A 15,901-nucleotide genomic window follows, 5' to 3' on the forward strand; every position below is an offset into this window, starting at 1 on the left:
GTGCGCTGGTTCCAGCCTCTCCCCTCAGCTCCGTTATATTCGTCTCGTCCTGCGCTGTTAGACAGGAAGTCTCTCTCGCAGTCCACGTCTTCTTCGCGCCAATTGTATCTGTGTCCCACATGTGCCAGTAATAATAGGAATTATGTCGTCGTCGCCGTGCACAGCGCGCCTGTCAGAGCTGCCGAGCTCGCCGCCACCAGCACACGTCGCGAACGCGGGCAGCCGCAAGGTCAGAAAACCGCCGCCCATCACCCCTAAACGATTCCAGAAGTTCTTTACGCCGCGCACTTCGTCACACGGCTCTTCACGGCTCTCCAGCTCCGGGCGCCAGCTGCAGGATATCACGCGCGCTGCCATCAATCGCGGCAATGCCGCGCACAGGACTACGCCCCGCAAGACAGTAAACTTCGCCGACATTGAGGTCGACAAGGGCCTGCAGACCCCCCAGCTCAACTCTCGCAAGCGTAAGACGCCGTATCTCTCGCCAGAGAGCTCCCCGGCTCAATCATCGCCTACAAAACGTCACAAGTACGCGACCCCGCCGCCCTTCAACATTCTCGAGGATGCTCCCGTATTCGATGAGCCGCCTGTGCCTATCTTCCCAGAGCCAATACGACGACTGAAGAGCTTGGGAGGGACCTCGCGAAAGCTGACTCGCTCCTTTGGCGGTATACTGAGTGTTGGGCGAGGTCTTCGACGCGACCACTGCGCAGCGTCGTGGCAGGACCACACTGTCAACTTTTACAGCTCAGCCGAGGATCATTATGAGCTACCTCAAGGCGCCCCGCCATTCTGCACCGCTTCATGCAATGTCAATTCACTGGTCGCCGTTGGCGATGAGGATGGATGGGTCCACCTGCTCGATTCCGAGGATGACAAACCGACCGGCTTTTCAAAAGCTCATGTATCCTGGAGGGCTCATGGCAACGCGATCATGGATATCCAGTTCTCCTCCGATGATTCTTGGATTGCGACTGCCTCGGGCGACCAGACGGGGCAGATCATCGATGCTCGGACCCAGCAGACAGTCCATGTTCTGGCTAAGCACAAATCTTCTGTGAAACAGATACGATTTCAACCAGGGGATGACAACATCGTAGCCACTTCGAGTCGTGACGGTGCTGTCCAGATCTGGGATCTAAGATGCAAGGGCGGTCACACCAATGTACATCCCGCCTGGGGTGATGATGTGCCATACGCCAGCACTATCAAGTCACTCGCTTCTGCCCACGCAGACCCTGGACCCATCAGCGACGCCATTGTAAACACCAAGAGCTCGGCGAACCGGAAAAGCGAAGCATTGAGCCGACGCAACGATGTATCTGTCACTGCGCTCTCGTTTCTGCCTACAGGTCGTCAGCATCTGTTGCTGACAGCTTCGGATGCATCAACAAGTGTCAAGCTGTGGGATATACGAGGCCGATATTCTCTGCGCGGACCTGCTGTGCCTATATCGACTACGAGACACCCCGAGTCGCACACTCGGCACCGTCACTTCGCGATCAACTCGCTCACCCTGAGTGGCGATGCAGCCCGGTTGTATGCTCTCAGCAAAGACAACACAGTTTACGCATACTCAACAAGTCATCTTATATTAGGTGTGGCACCGGAACTCTCCTCCACCACGTCAAAGCATCAGAGGGCCCAACAAGACGGCCTGGGACCAATCTACGGTTTCCGACATCGCAATTTCCACGCTGGTTCTTTCTACGTGAAGGCGTCGCTTCGTAAAGCCTCAGACGACAAGCCAGAGCTTTTGGCTGTCGGAAGCACAGACGGCTGCCCAGTGTTGTTCCCTACCGATGAAACCTTTCTCAAGCGCGAAAACACCCGGACAGAAGAGTTCCCAGAACTCCCCCAGCTAAGGAGATCATCTCGCCCGACGCTGGCTCGCAATGCGTCTACTGGAAGCAAGTTTCCTTGTATGCTGACCGATACAATTCCCATCTACGAGCACGGCACACCTTTGATCCGTGGCCACGATGCGGAGGTAACCAGCGTATCTTGGACAAAGAGCGGGTCCTTGATCAGTGTTGGCGACGACTTCCGTGTACGGAGATGGAATGAAGGCTCTAGGGCGCGAGAGCTGAGGCTGAACGGAGAGGCAGAAGGAAAAAGGTGGCAGTGTGGGTGGGCGGTCGCACCCGAGGGCTATGATGAGGATGAGTAAGCTTGAGGTGCAGTGAGACATGACATTGTGGTGCGACGATCACGACGGTTGACATTTTTATGCATTTTGGGTGGAGTTCTAGCATTTCTCGCATTGCTTGTATACCCTCAGTTTTTCAGCGTGGCGTTTGGGGATAGGGAACATATCTAGGTGTACGAAGAGCATTCTTGAACATACATATTCAATATTGAAAAGTATCTGTACGACGCAATTTCGCAGCTTTATCATTGAGTGGCGATCCTCAAGCACCGCCTCTCCTCTCAATACTAGCATTTTTGTATGTAGTCTTCGCCAAGCCGCTAGAGATGAGCCAATCGCCTGCTTGCGCTACGTCCAACTTCTTTCGAGGCGGTGAACCTGGTTCCCATTATCAGAGAGCTTCATCCTACTTTACCAACTTGCAGCGCTCGGGAATGTCAACATGGTATCGCCTCCTAGACCAGTACCAACACGCGGCTTAAACTTCCCAGGGAGCTTTTTCCTGCTGAGCCATGAAGCCGACGAATTTCAGTGCCCCACTCCGAGCAACGCGGGCCTCATGCAGATGTTCCCAAAAGAGAGTCCACCCACCTGGATCGGGTCAGCACCGTGGCTTTGGACGACGTTTGCACGACCAGTTGCGGAAGCACAGTTCTCGCAGTCGTACCTTCCGAAGCAAAGCAAAGCTCTAGCTCCAATAGAACGCCTCCCAAATGAGTTACTGGACCAGGTGCTCACTTACATCCAGGATGAAGAGAGGGATGTACTGGCCTGGGGTCTTTCTTCAAATGTAATATGGGCCTATGTCCTGCGCCTCATCCACAAGCAGAACGAACGCTTCGTAGGTCTGTGGAGTTGCAAAGAGGTGGGCTTCTACGGCTACATCCCCACATCAGACGACGATGTTTTCCAATGCCGGTCAGTCTGGGACCGCCGACCAGCCATGACCAACGCCCCAGACTTCCTGGAAACCTACAATGTCGACGAGCGCCGGCTCTCCGACGTCACCATCACCGCGGCCCAGCGCTGGACAGAAGTCCTGGATGCCGCGAAGTTCCTGTCTCGCTCACAGGCACCGGGCTGGGCCGTCATCAAGGACGCCGACTGGCGCAAGATTGAGCGCGACCTCTTCTTCCGTGCGTACCCCCAGTCCCGCACCTGGGTACTGCGCAACCTCACCACCTCCGAATTCATCCGCTCGGACAAACTCACCCCCTCGGCGCGCAAATCCTCCGACTCTGCACGCCCGAAGCTCCCCTCGCGCTCCTCCACCTTCATCAAAATGCTGAAGCCGTTCGCTTCCGACAAGAAGACTGGCAAGGACAAAGCACCGGAAAGTCTAGCACCCGGTCCTAGCGACGACGCCTTCTCCACCTCCCCCCTCACCTTCGCCCAACTCCTCCTCACCCTCACCGCCCACTCCGATCTCCCCTCACACCACGAGCTCGTCTTCGCCTTCCACGACGGCCGCTGGCGCGGGCACTGCTTCGACCTTGTCCCTCTATCTTCCCACCTCTCCGAAACGAAAGAGGCAGACTGGGCAGACGTTTCCGAGCTGGCCGTTGACGACGTCGCGAACTTGCGGTACTGGGTGCACCAGCTGAACGGCGATGGGGATAGTTGTCCGAAAGGCTTGAAGCCGCATGTCGAGGCAGACCGGAATATGTATCATAATTGGGAGGGGTTGGAGGCGCCACTTTTGGGGCGAGGGGAGAGGCCGCGGGGGAGGTGGATGTTGAAGAAGCCGATGCAGACGGGGGTGTTGATGAGGGCGGCCGGGGGCAGTAGGGAGAGGCTGTGAGCAATTGTAAAAGATGCGCAGTCATTCGCGAGGAGGAAGGATTTGGAGGCCATTAGTACAGCAAAATTGACGGTGATCACACACAATCAGATTCTGTGGATATACTTTGAGAATCTCACATCAAAACCGACAATGGCATCAGATGCGAGCACCCAGGGTGTAAGTATCGCGGCCCTTTCAACCGAAAGTACAACCTCTAATGTCAGATGAACAAACATCGGGATGACCAGAGGGAGAAAAGCCCTCTGTCGTTTTGTGAAAAATCCTGCTACCAGTCGGATAAGCATATACATCATCTCAGGACGGCTCACGGCGATACCGAGGAAGCCATTTGCTCGGTGGTTGCGACAAGCCGCATTCGAGTTCCACTCATGCTTTTGGTGGTCCACATGGTATCCCACGATTCTGGTTCAAGGGACAAGACTTTTATTTTACGGAATTATGATGGATTCGATCACCTTCGAAGCCGTCTTACATCAGCATGTAAGCACAGCACGGAGAGGCTTGCGATGAGAGAAGTGCAAAACCATACGTGCAAACATGGTTCGAAGAGCGGAAAGCCAACTCTGAAGCTATCCTGGATGCTGGATATGATCCCACGAGTGTAAAGGTGATCTGTCCAGTGTGGAAATTGCGATTGCGTAAACTTCAAGACTTCGCAGTCCACTTCGAACAGTACCACATTTTCGCGAACGAATGCCACGGACCTCTAAGAATAGCAAGGAAGTGGCTAAAGCTGAGGGTCAGTGGTGCGCCTTTGCTCTGGTTGACAAAACCAGTCCTGGAGGATATTGTAGAGAACTACGGTGTGCAACCTAATGCTCACATTTCAAACCTTTGGCCGTTATCACGAATACGCGCCCCAGCGCATGGCCGCTCTAAAGCTCTGCCCGCAATTCAATCACCATCCAGTGTCTGATGATTTCGGAAATCGTAACCAACCGGCGATCTGCAGCTTGGGCACCATCGAGCCATGCCATGGGTACAGCGGGTGTGCCTGTCGGTTTCGACCAAATCAGTGATCAAAGCACATAAGAACGTACTTCGGGAGCAACAACCGCAATCAAGGCTTGATCGACTGGCTTTTTTCTGGTCCGGGGCTATTCGAATGGAGCACACGTCGCCGTCGTCGCTACTCACAGCCAAGCCCGTAGAGCGGCCGAAGAGCTATTTGCTCCTGATCTTGACACGGATTGACTCTTACTCGCTTGTGTTGTAATACTTTCTTTGCTGCGTTCTTGTTAGTCCCGCTGTCCTCTCGTTATGATAACTCCATATTCTCTCATCTGTCTTTAGTGCTTCCATTTGGGCCTTCTTTCCGTCGTGTTGACTGCCTCTGTCGTCCTCGCTCTGATTAGACCTGTTTCGTGCTTCTGTTGTGCGACACTGTCTTTACCGCTTGCCCTTTCTGTGCCATTCGTTCGTTCGATTATGGTACGCACATCTATCAACTAGGAGTCATGTGGGTCTTTAAGAGGATGAATGAAATGGAAACCTGATGTGTGCAAACGAGTACAGATATGAGTCAGTGTACACGATGATGATCGTAACTGATGCATATGCTATGCTATGCTATGCTATCGTAGTGCTACTTGTTGCAGGCAGCAAGCCTCCGCTCGCATTACCATGCGACAATCCTCACTCGTTCCATGCCATGCCAAAACCCAAGAAAAAACGCCATCGCTATGCAAATGCCAAACCAAGCAACTTTTCATCTCAATCTTACAACCCAAATGCAACCGCCACAACAACCGCAACCACCACAGCCACCAAACTCGCCCCCCTCCTCCCCGCCGCACTATCATCAGCGCCCGTCGCATTCTCATCTGGCTGCGCCGTCGTCACGCTTTTGCGTCCGGTCGCGCTGGACACCCCATTCGCCTGATCCACACTCGCTATCGCCGGTCCCACATTGAAGAAATCCACCAGCACAAACTGCGGCGCCTGGCCATACACGCTCGTACAGTTATCCAGCTGGGTGCCCAGCGCCCCGAGTCCGGTCTCGGCATTCGTGACGTTCACGTAGGTGCTGTTGGGCTGCTGTATCCCGAACAGCGCGGTGGAGTACAGGAAGTGGTTCATGAGGAACATGCGGCCGCCTGTGGAGCTCGTGGTCAAGCCGGAAGGCCGGTTCGGCGTGCAGGTGTAGTTGCTCGGGCTCTCGTTCTCGAAGTCGTTTTCGAAAATGTACGTGAATTCGTCCATCAGATAGGGGTACTGGCTGCTCGTCTCGCTCAGGCTCGCAACGAACGTCATCAGCCGCGTGCCGTTGTTGATGAGGCTCTGCAGCGTCGGCCAGGTCTTGGGTACGGTGGTCGACGGCGGCGTGTACGCGTAGGAATCGATGCCCGAGGAGGCGAACTGCGCGCCGATGTCTGCGGCGCTGGCGTCGTCGGAGTTTACGATGAGCACAGTCACGACTTCGTTTTTGTTTGCGTCGGCGTCCATCCACGCCTTGATTTCCTTGAGCCAGTTGGTGAGCGAGCCGGCGTCGAGCAGCTCGCACGTCGAGTGGCACAGGCGCCACTTGTCGGAGCCAGAGGCGCTGCTGTTCTTGTGGACTTGGGCGGAGAGGAGGCGCACGCCGGCGTCAAGCTGGACGGTGGAGTTGTAGTACTGGTTTCCTGAGGTGGAGAAGGAGGTCGATTTGTCGCGCAGGAAGGGCGAGTCGTGAGCACCGAGGTGGGTCATGTTGTTGTAGGCGCGGCTACATAATGAGGGCGAGTTGTTACATGCTGTTTGTGCGGAGGTGGTGGATGTGAGGAAGGGGATGAGCGCGGCCACCTGGAGGAGGCTTCGGATGAACATATTGAAGAGGTGTGGATGTGAGAACTCTATCGATTCAGTCCCAGGTAACGACGAGAACGGTGAGGATGTTGGTGCAGCGACAACAGATGGTATATTATCTTGGTTGAAGCGACAGTGACTAACAAGAAGCTCGACCTCAGGCACAGCGCGAGCAAACAAAGCTCGAAAATATCTCAAACCAAACAGCAGCACGGCACAATCTTAAAGGCTTACGCGTGGCCGTCAGCGGCAAACAGCCGTTGTGCTCGCTGTGGAGCCGCACGCTGGACGGTGCATGCGAGACGCCGCTGCACCGCCCCCTCGACACTGCTACTGCTCCAGTCTCATCGGGCGTCGTCAGCGCGGCCAGCCGGGGGCACTACGCCACTGCCTGAGACGCGACGCGGCCGTCTAAGAATAGGCGGGCGTGACGTAGCGCGCGATTGGGGTCGATGTTTCGCTGGCAATGGTGGCGCGAGACGCGTTGTGTGCGGGATTGGCGTGATGTCAGGCGGAGCGATGAGGGACCCTGGCGGCGGCCGCGCTCGGCGCTGCAGGCTGCCGCAGCGATCTTCAGCCTTGCGTGTTTTTGGTGTAGCGGGTGTGAGGCTCCCGGCACGCGCTGTGGTCGTGTTCGCCTGAAATGAAAGGAGGAAAGATGGCCGCGGTGGTTTCCTTATTGCTTTCGACTATTTCCTCTCGAGATGTCTTGACGACTTGATCCACCGCACATTGGCAGCGCACTCAGCCATCCCATTTCGATACAGCCTCCCTCGCACATCGCACAAACTCAGCTCCGCAACTGTGCGCGCGTCCGACCCACATCCATCCCGCTCCACACACGCCGCAGCAACCATGGTCATCCTTCGCGCGCCCTCCACGCTTCCCACGACCGAGCCGTCCCCCTCCATCGCCCCGCCAACCCTGCAATGGCTCTGCGGCCCTTGGAACGTCACGCACTCCACGCTGCCCATGTGGAGGAAGAATAAGAACGTGGTGATTACCTATACGCCCGTCCCGTCGACCTCCCCGCCGCAACTCGATGACTTGGTCACGTACCAGCCTCTCTCCTCTGCGAAAACGAAGACTGTGCACGGTCTGGACAAGCCCTTTTCTGTGCCGGATACCGCTGCGGCAGACGAGGGCGAGGCCGCAGCGAGTCTGGCGTACAGCTGGCGCGGCAAGGGCTGGCTCGTGATTGCGAGTTCCAAGTGGGAGATACTGGCGCATGGAGATGAGGAGGGTACGGGCAACTCGTACGTGGTCACGTTCTTCGCGAAGACGCTGTTCACGCCTGCTGGCGTGGATGTGTATTCCAGGAAGGGTGCGCTGAGGGCTGAGACGGTGGAGACGATCAAGGCGGGGCTGGCAGGGTTGGGTGGGCAGGTTGCGGGGTTGGCAAAGGAGATGTTTGAGATTGCGATGGATGAGGAGAGGAAGTGAGAGTGGAAAGGTGGATTGGATTGGATTGGATTTAACTGGCATAGATGATACCCCTTCTTGTTGCTGGATATACACACTGGACGTTGAAGGTCCCTAGTACACACCGCCATAACCATAATGTCTATAAACATGCTTTCTATTGATTACGATCAACTTCATCACGAGTTAATGCCAATACCCTAATTTTATTTCTGTCTCGCAGCACGATCATTTACAGCTAAATGACATGGTCGCCAAGAGAATGAAAAGTCCACTACTCCACTTTAGAGTTAATAATTCCCGGTGTCCTCGTTGACCTATCACGCGAGAGCTCCTGAGCTGGACAGGGTAGAAAGACAAGGCGTAGACACTGCACCTCTCACTGTGGCCAAGAAGACTGTACGTGGCAAGCCAAGCTACGGGGCAAACATGAGATGAACACGCTGCAATCTCTGGCGTGGCCGAGCAGCCAATGAAAAGTGGCAAGCCACTCATCTGACAGGTTTCAGTGTGTAGAGACGGGACGAAAGGCACTGCAATCCCGCGCGAAGGTTGATTGTCGCGACCCAAGCCATCGAAACTGAACAAAAGGGGGTATCACCAACCTTACACCCGATCGATAGTGTCCATAGCTAGCAGAGGCGTCATTCCCGGTAGATTAATGCACTGCAATCCTTATCCTGGACGAGCAAACCTCTGCGGAACACAACACTTGTTCATTCCCATGTACCACTTCGGCGAGCCGACAATGCATGTGGCATTGTCACTTCGAGCGCAAAAGGGGGGCCACAGTACATCACAAGGACCGGCGAAGAGCGAAGTAGAGCCCAGGGAAATTAACACGATCCCGCAAAGATGTAGGTGCAGAGCATCGCATCATATACGTCAAGACGGACACACTCGTTGTACGCAACGAGACTCATTCCTAATCACCTTCGCCATTCCCACATTCTCTTCCCTACTAAATCGAGCATGAGAAGTCGTCCTTTCGAGTACTTCAAGAAACAAGAACATGGGATGGAAACACTGCAATTTTAGCCCACACGCAGAGTGGTTGTGGCCAACGAAACTCCTCCTTTGACCCAGCAGAATGATCCACCACACCGGCAGTCCCTAGTGCAAGTCCCACGTACGACCGTCACTAACACGCGGCAGCTAATCAATCGCATGCTTGATGGCTCATGTGCTCGGTATCGACACAGTCGCTCTGCTGATAGGACGCGGAACGTGCCAACGCAGTGCATCAAACGGGTGTAAGACGCACAAGATGCTCCTCGACTCGGCAATTTTTAGCCCTGGTGAAGAGGCCTCTCGCGGAGAACCGTACCCAGATCAGTCTTCAAGACATGCCGCTATTGCATATAGCACTGCAATCCTTGGCCGGACGAAGAGGTCGCTGGTCCAACGTATAGACAAGGCAGGCCCCATCGCCCCTCGCACCGCCGTGAGAAGCGGAGACGCAGCAAATAGATAGTTGACGCACGTAACATGAAACAGCATATCACAGCATATCACAGCACCACAATCGCAAGCGGAGACAAGGAGGCCATGTAATTTTGCTTCCACTCATCCTTGGACTTCACATCGCATCATGAAATAAGCTCAAATATAGTTGTAGCAAGTTCTTTCATCTCACGTTCCTCAAGGTCGTCGTACAAATACACCCCGCGACCCTGCTCATGCAGCCCAACACTGCCTACCATACTAAACAATACCTCCACCCTCTGCTTTCCATTACAGAACGCCGAACGCCAGTCCCTAGATGCAAAGCACGCAAATCAACACGGCACCAGCAACAAAAAGTATGTTCTGAGTAAGAAAGGGAAGGGAGCACAGCAGGACAGGCCTGCTGCCCCGACCGGTACACCCGTTCGCAGGGTAGAAGAGAGAATGTCTTTTTCGACGACGAAAATGATGCAAACAACCGCCCGATTTTCAAACATTACAAAATGGAAGGCCGCAGTAGGCGGAGTCAAGTGGACAAGGCGGGCTTCACGCCAACGCGCTCGAGAAGGTATTTGTTCGTGCGTCGTTCGTCGATGCAAGCAAGATATTTTGACATCCCAATCGTGTCCAGAGTGGATAAAGGGAAAGGACGTGATGAATCCAAGACGTAAAGCGTTAGACGTCATGCGATCGTAACGAAGTAGGTCGAGGTGTCGAAGAAGAACCGCGAACGCCGCGTGTTCCTCTGACCTGGAGAGAGGCTAAAGCTTCGGAAGACTTGCTGTTCTCCTAGTACGCGTCGCCGTCGTCGGTCCATCCACATTCGCTGCCTTCGACTGCGCGCACCATCTGACCGCCATCTTCGAGCATATAGGTGGGCCCGTCTACTGGACGAATGCCTCGCAGTTTCTTGCCGTTTATCCCGCGGGGTGACGCGGCATGTCCACCTTCGGGAGTGAAGCGTTTGCTTCGTGCCATTTGCTGACGGTGGTAATAAAGGTCGACGTCGCGCTCCGGAGGATCGTCTGATTGCTCGCTGAACGTCTCCCAGTTCTCAGAGCCAGACTGCATGGTAGCACCCGTTCCTGTCGACGACGTCTGCGATATTTGTCTGCTCGGGGGAATATACTGAGGCGTGTAGTTCGAGCGCATAGTCTGCGACAGGTAGGAGCGGTCGTCGAAAGTATCTTCCGGGGGAACGTGACGTACGATGCTTTCGCTGCGCTCGCCACGGTTGAAGTCGAACCGATTCGAAGGTGTTGCCACTGGCTCGGGAGGGATGAACAAGTCCTTCATTCGTGGTGGAGGCGCCATTGGCGGAGGCATCTTTCGAATCGTTGATTCCCTGAGGTCTTCGCGAGACGGTGGAGCCATCCTGCGCTCTGGTGAATTACCACCATGCGGCATGGTCTTCAAAGGTGCACGAGCTGGAATCTTAGAGGGACTCTTCGGCCCTGTGGCTGATGACATCGTCGAGCTTGCGAACGGATGGCGTCCCATAGTGCTCTGGCTGAAATTCGATGCCGGCGTCTTAGCCCGTGTAGGTGGTGGCGGGCCACGAACACTCGCAGGCCGACTCACTGAATTGATGGATTGGGATTTTGAGTGTCCTTTGGTGGGCATAGGTGCTGCTGATGGAGTCTTTGATCGTGGCGGCGGAGCTTTCTGAGCACAGGCATAGAGCTCATCCAGATAGCGCTCGCCGAGGACCAGGAAGGGCCGGCCATACTCGTCCTCAAATGCTTCGAGCGTCGCCTTCAGTTCAGCTTCGATCTTGGGCAGCTCTTTGGCGATGCGTTTCCGCATCTTCTCTTCTCGTAGCAGCTTTCCAGGATCGCGCCTCTCGCCTTTTTGGCCCTTTGCCATCAGACGCGAGGCGTCCTGACTTGACTGCGCCAGGTCCTCGCGCTCCTTGATAAGCTCCCGATGCCTGTCGATCTTGCGAAGTATCGGCAGCCGTTGTTCTTTTAGTGCTTCCAGGCGGGCGATTTCGGCCTCGTGTGAGGAAAGAAGCGCGTCAGTGCAGACGTCGGAGAAGGCAGGCGTGAAGTCAAGCATCTCCTCCTCAGAGAAGTATAGCGAGTCCCAGAGCTCTTGCAGCTTCACTCGCGCTTCCTCGACGAAGATGTGCAAATTCTGGCGCTTCAGCTCGTTTAGGCGCGAGAGCTCGTCCTCGAATTCGTTGATCGCTCGCAGACCGCAGCCGCGATTGCTGGCTAGGAACTGCTTGCGCTCTGCCTGATCGATGTTGAGGCGGTCCCACAGGTCCTCAATAGTAGAGCGCAACTGCCCAAGTCGTCGCTCGCGGGCGCGCTTCTCCTCGACCAGTCGCTCCTTCTTGGCCTTGAGCTCGGCGATGTCTTGGTTGTGCAGGCCGAGCTGCTCGGGAGCCTCGCGGTGGTACTTAACCACGGAGGTGTCTGTCTGTGCCTGGGGCGTGCCCAGCTCTGCCCAAAGTTGGATCATTTCCTGGCACAACGTCTGGACAGTGTTCAAGCGGCGATTGTACTCTTCGTACACACGCGAGAACTCGCGATCGAGGGAGGAGACATATGACGGCGAGATGTCGAAAGACGGCGAGATGGCGGCGTTTGGCGCGGTGGGAGGCAGCTTGACTTGCACAAAGTCTCTGTCCAAGTGCGACGCGTATGATTCGAGGGCTTCAGCGAGTTCTGCGGCGTGTCAGTATATTGGAATGTAACGGCAAAATTGCGACGTACTCCGCACTTGCTCGAAGCGCTCGCGGTGGAGCTTGCTAACGGCGCTGTACTTTTCCTTCAGCTCCTTGAGGCACCTCGTCAGGGGGTAGGTAACCTCGAGGCCGTCGCCAGGCTCGTAATTCGGATTGGGCTTGTTGTCATCCAGTGAAGCTTCCATTTGGCGGATTGTCCTGATCAGGCGTTCGGCCTCCTCTGTCATCTCATGCTTCTCGTTGGTCGTCTGCTTAAGCTGACTATGGAGAGTCTCCGACAGCGCCGAGAAAAGCTGCGCGCGTTAGCATTCACTGTTGCCTTTGCGGCGAAGCATGTGCGCTCACCTCGGCCTCGCGCGAGTCGCGCTCATGGCTGGCGACGCCAATCTCATCAAACAGGCCATGCAGCTGGCCGATGATAGTCGTGACTTGCTGGGCCAGGTAGCTCGTGTCCATGGTGACTGTTGAGCCTCCCGGCTAGTATCGTCGTCTGGAAATGCGCATGCACGAATGATCTGCGTGCAGGTGGGGGAGCTGCTGAACCGAGGAATGTAGCGTATGCGTGTTGTCGTGGCAGGCGCAATCCTCCAGCGCAGGTAAAAGAGCGTAGCCGCGCACGTCGAGCCGCGGAAGGTGCAGTGAAGCGCAATGGAACGAGGAAGTTCAGATTGTGTGTGAGTGCGGGTGCCGGGTGTGATGCAATGTTGGAGATGGCTTGGGGTGGTGATAGCGAGCGGCCCAGTATCCGCCGTTTATTTTGGAAGCCCCGTTGCCATGGCGACAGCCGCACAGCACCAACACCGCCCGCCGCATCACGAGAACGCTTGTTTCACGCATTATCGACCGATCCCCCACCAGCCTATCAAGACGCCCAGCGCCCGCACTAAGCAAGGACAACCGTTGCGCAACTCGCGTGTAAGGCGGCTCGCTCTTGCGACTCTGCCCATCTGTGCTATGCAAGGCATCGATTGCAGCTGAAGCGTCTCAACAGGATTCAGTCTCACATCGCAACCGTCTCCATGTAAGGCGCGATGCGACGCGTGGCGTGCCCTTTGATCGTGAAGACCGGAATCTAGCCCGATCGACTGCGCGACATCTTATAGCCCCATCCATGTCCGCAGTGGAGCAGATGCATTCTCCACCTTGGAGAACCTGTTTGGGGACGCCCACACCCATTGTCTCCACCAGCTAGACTCAACCTGCACGGCCCTTGTGCTCTTACAACTCTGACTGAATCATGGTCTGGCGCTTGCATACAAGTAATTTGACACGCAGCTCCCGTTCTACATCCGGTGTTCCTTTTTCGTGACGTGAGTGGTCCTTGGCTTGAACGCTTTTCTTTTACTTACATCCAAGTTTCGGTGAAAAGCTCCACAATGGCCTGGTCTATATTCATGGCCTCTATGAGAAGCTGGTGGGTGCCTGGGGCGGTGCGCCAGGGAACCACCACATTGCTGGTAGATCATAGCAGCTTTTTTACAACTCAAATGACGAGCTCTAAGAAAATCAGTGCGAGTCAAGCCAAGGTAAAGTATGTCTCAGTTTAGCAGGAAAGAACTCTTTCTCGCCCAGCCGTTCTTAACCGAACTCTCACTGAGCTTTTACCCGCACTCAGGTCACCCTCTCTGCACTTTCACTTCCTCCGTCCACACTTCGCAATCAGACTCCTGCTCTCTCCACATAACCACACGTGTGGTCCTGACTGCCCATCTTTCAGTCCCACCTCGTTAATAAAACGCTCTATCTGCTTTGCCCGCGCGCGATTGCTACTCAGCGTAGTGAGACCCTCTGCCCACCCGTAGAAAAAAATCGCCGCGTTCAGCTCTCCCAATTCAGTCTGCATCTTCTTCGCGGCAGCGGGGAGTGTGTCAATGCGGGAGGAGACATGAGCTGGGAAGACGCGGATGGGGAGCTGGAAACTTGGTGGTGAAGGGTGATCGGAGAGAGTTTGCCACTCTTTGAGGATGTCGGTGGGTGCCATATCTTGACAGTCACGCTGGGCGAGGAGAAGATTTGCCCGGCGTTTTTCAGCATCAGTGGCGAGAGTGTCGACAATGACATTCATCTGCTCGGCAGCTTCTTGGGTGGTGACCATAGGGTGCGAGGCAATTGCCGGGTAGAGATGTGTTGGGAGGAGCTTCTCCTTTTGCTCTTCGAGAATCTGGGCACGTACTTCGCCGGGATACCAGTCCAATATCTCGCATTCGCCATGGGAGATGTCCGATATCAACGCCAGAAGAATGGTACAGTCGATGTTCAACGTCTTGGAAAGAGTCCTTGACCGATCGACTAACAGGTTCGGAAGCGCGTCTTGGACTGATGGAGTGCCTGGTATCTCGTTCGCACACTCGACTATAATGCCGACCGCTCTCATTTTGTCTAGAACCATGTCCACCTCTTTGAGTCTTCCTGAAGCGAGTCGCGTGAGGACGTAGCGTACTTTTGGCGCGTGCCCACGCATTGGGTTCGCTCGCGCGGCCCGAGCCAGCTCGCGCGCACTCTTGACAATCTCGACCTGGTCGTCGTCGTCTTCGTCCTCCCAGTTGCTCGGAACAGCGTCTTCCATCTCCGAGTCGGAGTCGGAGTCGTTTTGCCAGCCCATCTTAGCGAGGTCGAACAAGAGTCGTTTTTCAGATGTGGTCGATACGCGTATCCATTCCATGCCATCGGCAGCCACTATGTCCACCAGCGCAGAGGTCTTCCCCTTGGACACGCCGCCTTTGTAAGAGCTGGTTGCATTCTTGGCCTGTCCTTTCTGTCGATTCCAATAGAAGTACTTACGGAACGCAAGTAAACCTGACGACCTTTTCGCGGCTGCCCAGAGCGCCTCATAGTACAGAAGATTAGACGACACAGCGTAATGCCGAGCCTTTTCTGGTGGGTGATTCGCGCTCTTCAACTTTTGCAGAAATGCCAGCTCATTCTTGAAGTCGCTTCGCAAGGTGCGGTATTCCACCTGGAATGGTATCTTGGCCTGCCTTTGGCTGGTGTCGACCTAAGATACCACGTCAGTGTAAGTTAAGACATGATGGTGTATCTCCAGCAAAGAGTGAAAGAAGTGTCACCTTCTTCACTTTGTGCCCTACAGTTTACTTACGGCTATGACGTATTGCTCGACTTCTTCGTGCAGTGTTTTGCATCTTTCTATAAGATCATCGACATCGGGTGCACCCAAATCCATAGCTTGGACGCTAGAAGCTAGCGAGTCGGTCATCTTGTCCAAGGTATTGCGTACGATGCCCGTAGCGTTGGTTGCGCTACTTTGTCGTGGTTGTAGAGTAGCCTGGTGGAACTTGAGCTGTGTAGCGGATCAATTGGTCTCAACAGCTCCGTTGAACTAGTCTGACAGTACCGGTACTCAACGTATCTGGCGGGTGCAAGGTAGTGGGTCGGAAATGAGTGGTCGACTACCGGTTTTGCTTTGTAAGCACTGCATTGAAACAAAACAGTAGAGTTTTGGGGCTTTTTACAGTTCAGGTCTGTAGGATCCTGACTCAAAGTCACAAATGTGGAGGTGTTCGTCTCGCGTCCCGATTTTTTGAATTCCTAGCTGCTGGTAAAACCGTGGGTCAAGTGCCACCAGGCTCCTGCATCGGCCACAAGA

At 55.0% G+C, this 15,901-nt stretch overlaps 5 protein-coding genes across 5 annotated transcripts; 2 read left to right on the forward strand and 3 right to left on the reverse strand.

Annotated features, from left to right (window-relative positions):
• Nucleotides 1–142: 142 nt before the first annotated feature.
• Nucleotides 143–3,950, forward strand: CC84DRAFT_1178383 (WD40 repeat-like protein; the record flags this gene model as incomplete). The annotated part of the gene is made up of 3 exons (XM_018180338.1): nucleotides 143–2,166; nucleotides 2,282–2,322; nucleotides 2,575–3,950. The coding sequence occupies 3 exons, from the start codon at nucleotides 143–145 to the stop codon at nucleotides 3,948–3,950; spliced, it is 3,441 nt and encodes a 1,146-aa protein (XP_018033161.1).
• A 1,543-nt stretch (nucleotides 3,951–5,493) lies between these two features.
• On the reverse strand, nucleotides 5,494–7,012 carry CC84DRAFT_1166607 (uncharacterized protein). Its single transcript, XM_018179004.1, has one exon. It carries the CDS (start codon nucleotides 6,756–6,758, stop codon nucleotides 5,673–5,675), a length of 1,086 nt encoding a protein of 361 aa, XP_018033162.1. The 5' UTR covers nucleotides 6,759–7,012; the 3' UTR covers nucleotides 5,494–5,672.
• Nucleotides 7,013–7,279: 267 nt separating this feature from the next.
• Nucleotides 7,280–8,345, forward strand: CC84DRAFT_1166608 (uncharacterized protein). Its single transcript, XM_018179005.1, has one exon. The coding sequence runs from the start codon at nucleotides 7,593–7,595 to the stop codon at nucleotides 8,178–8,180; it is 588 nt and encodes a 195-aa protein (XP_018033163.1). The 5' UTR covers nucleotides 7,280–7,592; the 3' UTR covers nucleotides 8,181–8,345.
• A 2,002-nt stretch (nucleotides 8,346–10,347) lies between these two features.
• On the reverse strand, nucleotides 10,348–12,875 carry CC84DRAFT_920149 (uncharacterized protein). The gene is made up of 3 exons (XM_018187891.1): nucleotides 12,643–12,875; nucleotides 12,326–12,590; nucleotides 10,348–12,277 (listed from the first exon to the last, which is right to left on the reverse strand). The coding sequence occupies exons 1-3, from the start codon at nucleotides 12,751–12,753 to the stop codon at nucleotides 10,395–10,397; spliced, it is 2,259 nt and encodes a 752-aa protein (XP_018033164.1). The 5' UTR covers nucleotides 12,754–12,875; the 3' UTR covers nucleotides 10,348–10,394.
• An 826-nt stretch (nucleotides 12,876–13,701) lies between these two features.
• Nucleotides 13,702–15,637, reverse strand: CC84DRAFT_920173 (uncharacterized protein). Its single transcript, XM_018187892.1, has 2 exons — nucleotides 15,395–15,637; nucleotides 13,702–15,292 (listed from the first exon to the last, which is right to left on the reverse strand). Exons 1-2 carry the CDS (start codon nucleotides 15,509–15,511, stop codon nucleotides 13,931–13,933), a joined length of 1,479 nt encoding a protein of 492 aa, XP_018033165.1. The 5' UTR covers nucleotides 15,512–15,637; the 3' UTR covers nucleotides 13,702–13,930.
• Nucleotides 15,638–15,901: the final 264 nt, after the last annotated feature.

This window comes from Paraphaeosphaeria sporulosa, assembly GCF_001642045.1.
Source record: "Paraphaeosphaeria sporulosa strain AP3s5-JAC2a unplaced genomic scaffold CC84scaffold_8, whole genome shotgun sequence".
In the NCBI taxonomy this organism is placed as follows: Eukaryota; Fungi; Ascomycota; class Dothideomycetes; order Pleosporales; family Didymosphaeriaceae; genus Paraphaeosphaeria; species Paraphaeosphaeria sporulosa.

Excerpts from the sequence above, each read along its gene's own strand:
- CC84DRAFT_1166607 (XM_018179004.1), bottom strand. The coding sequence starts at position 6,758 with ATGTTCATCCGAAGCCTCCTCCAGGTGGCCGCGCTCATCCCCTTCCTC.
- CC84DRAFT_920149 (XM_018187891.1), bottom strand. The coding sequence starts at position 12,753 with ATGGACACGAGCTACCTGGCCCAGCAAGTCACGACTATCATCGGCCAG. Across the intron at positions 12,591-12,642 it reads GCGACTCGCGCGAGGCCGAG|CTTTTCTCGGCGCTGTCGGA; the intron begins GTGAGCGCACAT and ends TAACGCGCGCAG. Across the intron at positions 12,278-12,325 it reads GCGCTTCGAGCAAGTGCGGA|AACTCGCTGAAGCCCTCGAA; the intron begins GTACGTCGCAAT and ends GACACGCCGCAG.
- CC84DRAFT_920173 (XM_018187892.1), bottom strand. The coding sequence starts at position 15,511 with ATGACCGACTCGCTAGCTTCTAGCGTCCAAGCTATGGATTTGGGTGCA. Across the intron at positions 15,293-15,394 it reads TCGAGCAATACGTCATAGCC|GTCGACACCAGCCAAAGGCA; the intron begins GTAAGTAAACTG and ends GTGGTATCTTAG.
- CC84DRAFT_1166608 (XM_018179005.1), top strand. The coding sequence starts at position 7,593 with ATGGTCATCCTTCGCGCGCCCTCCACGCTTCCCACGACCGAGCCGTCC.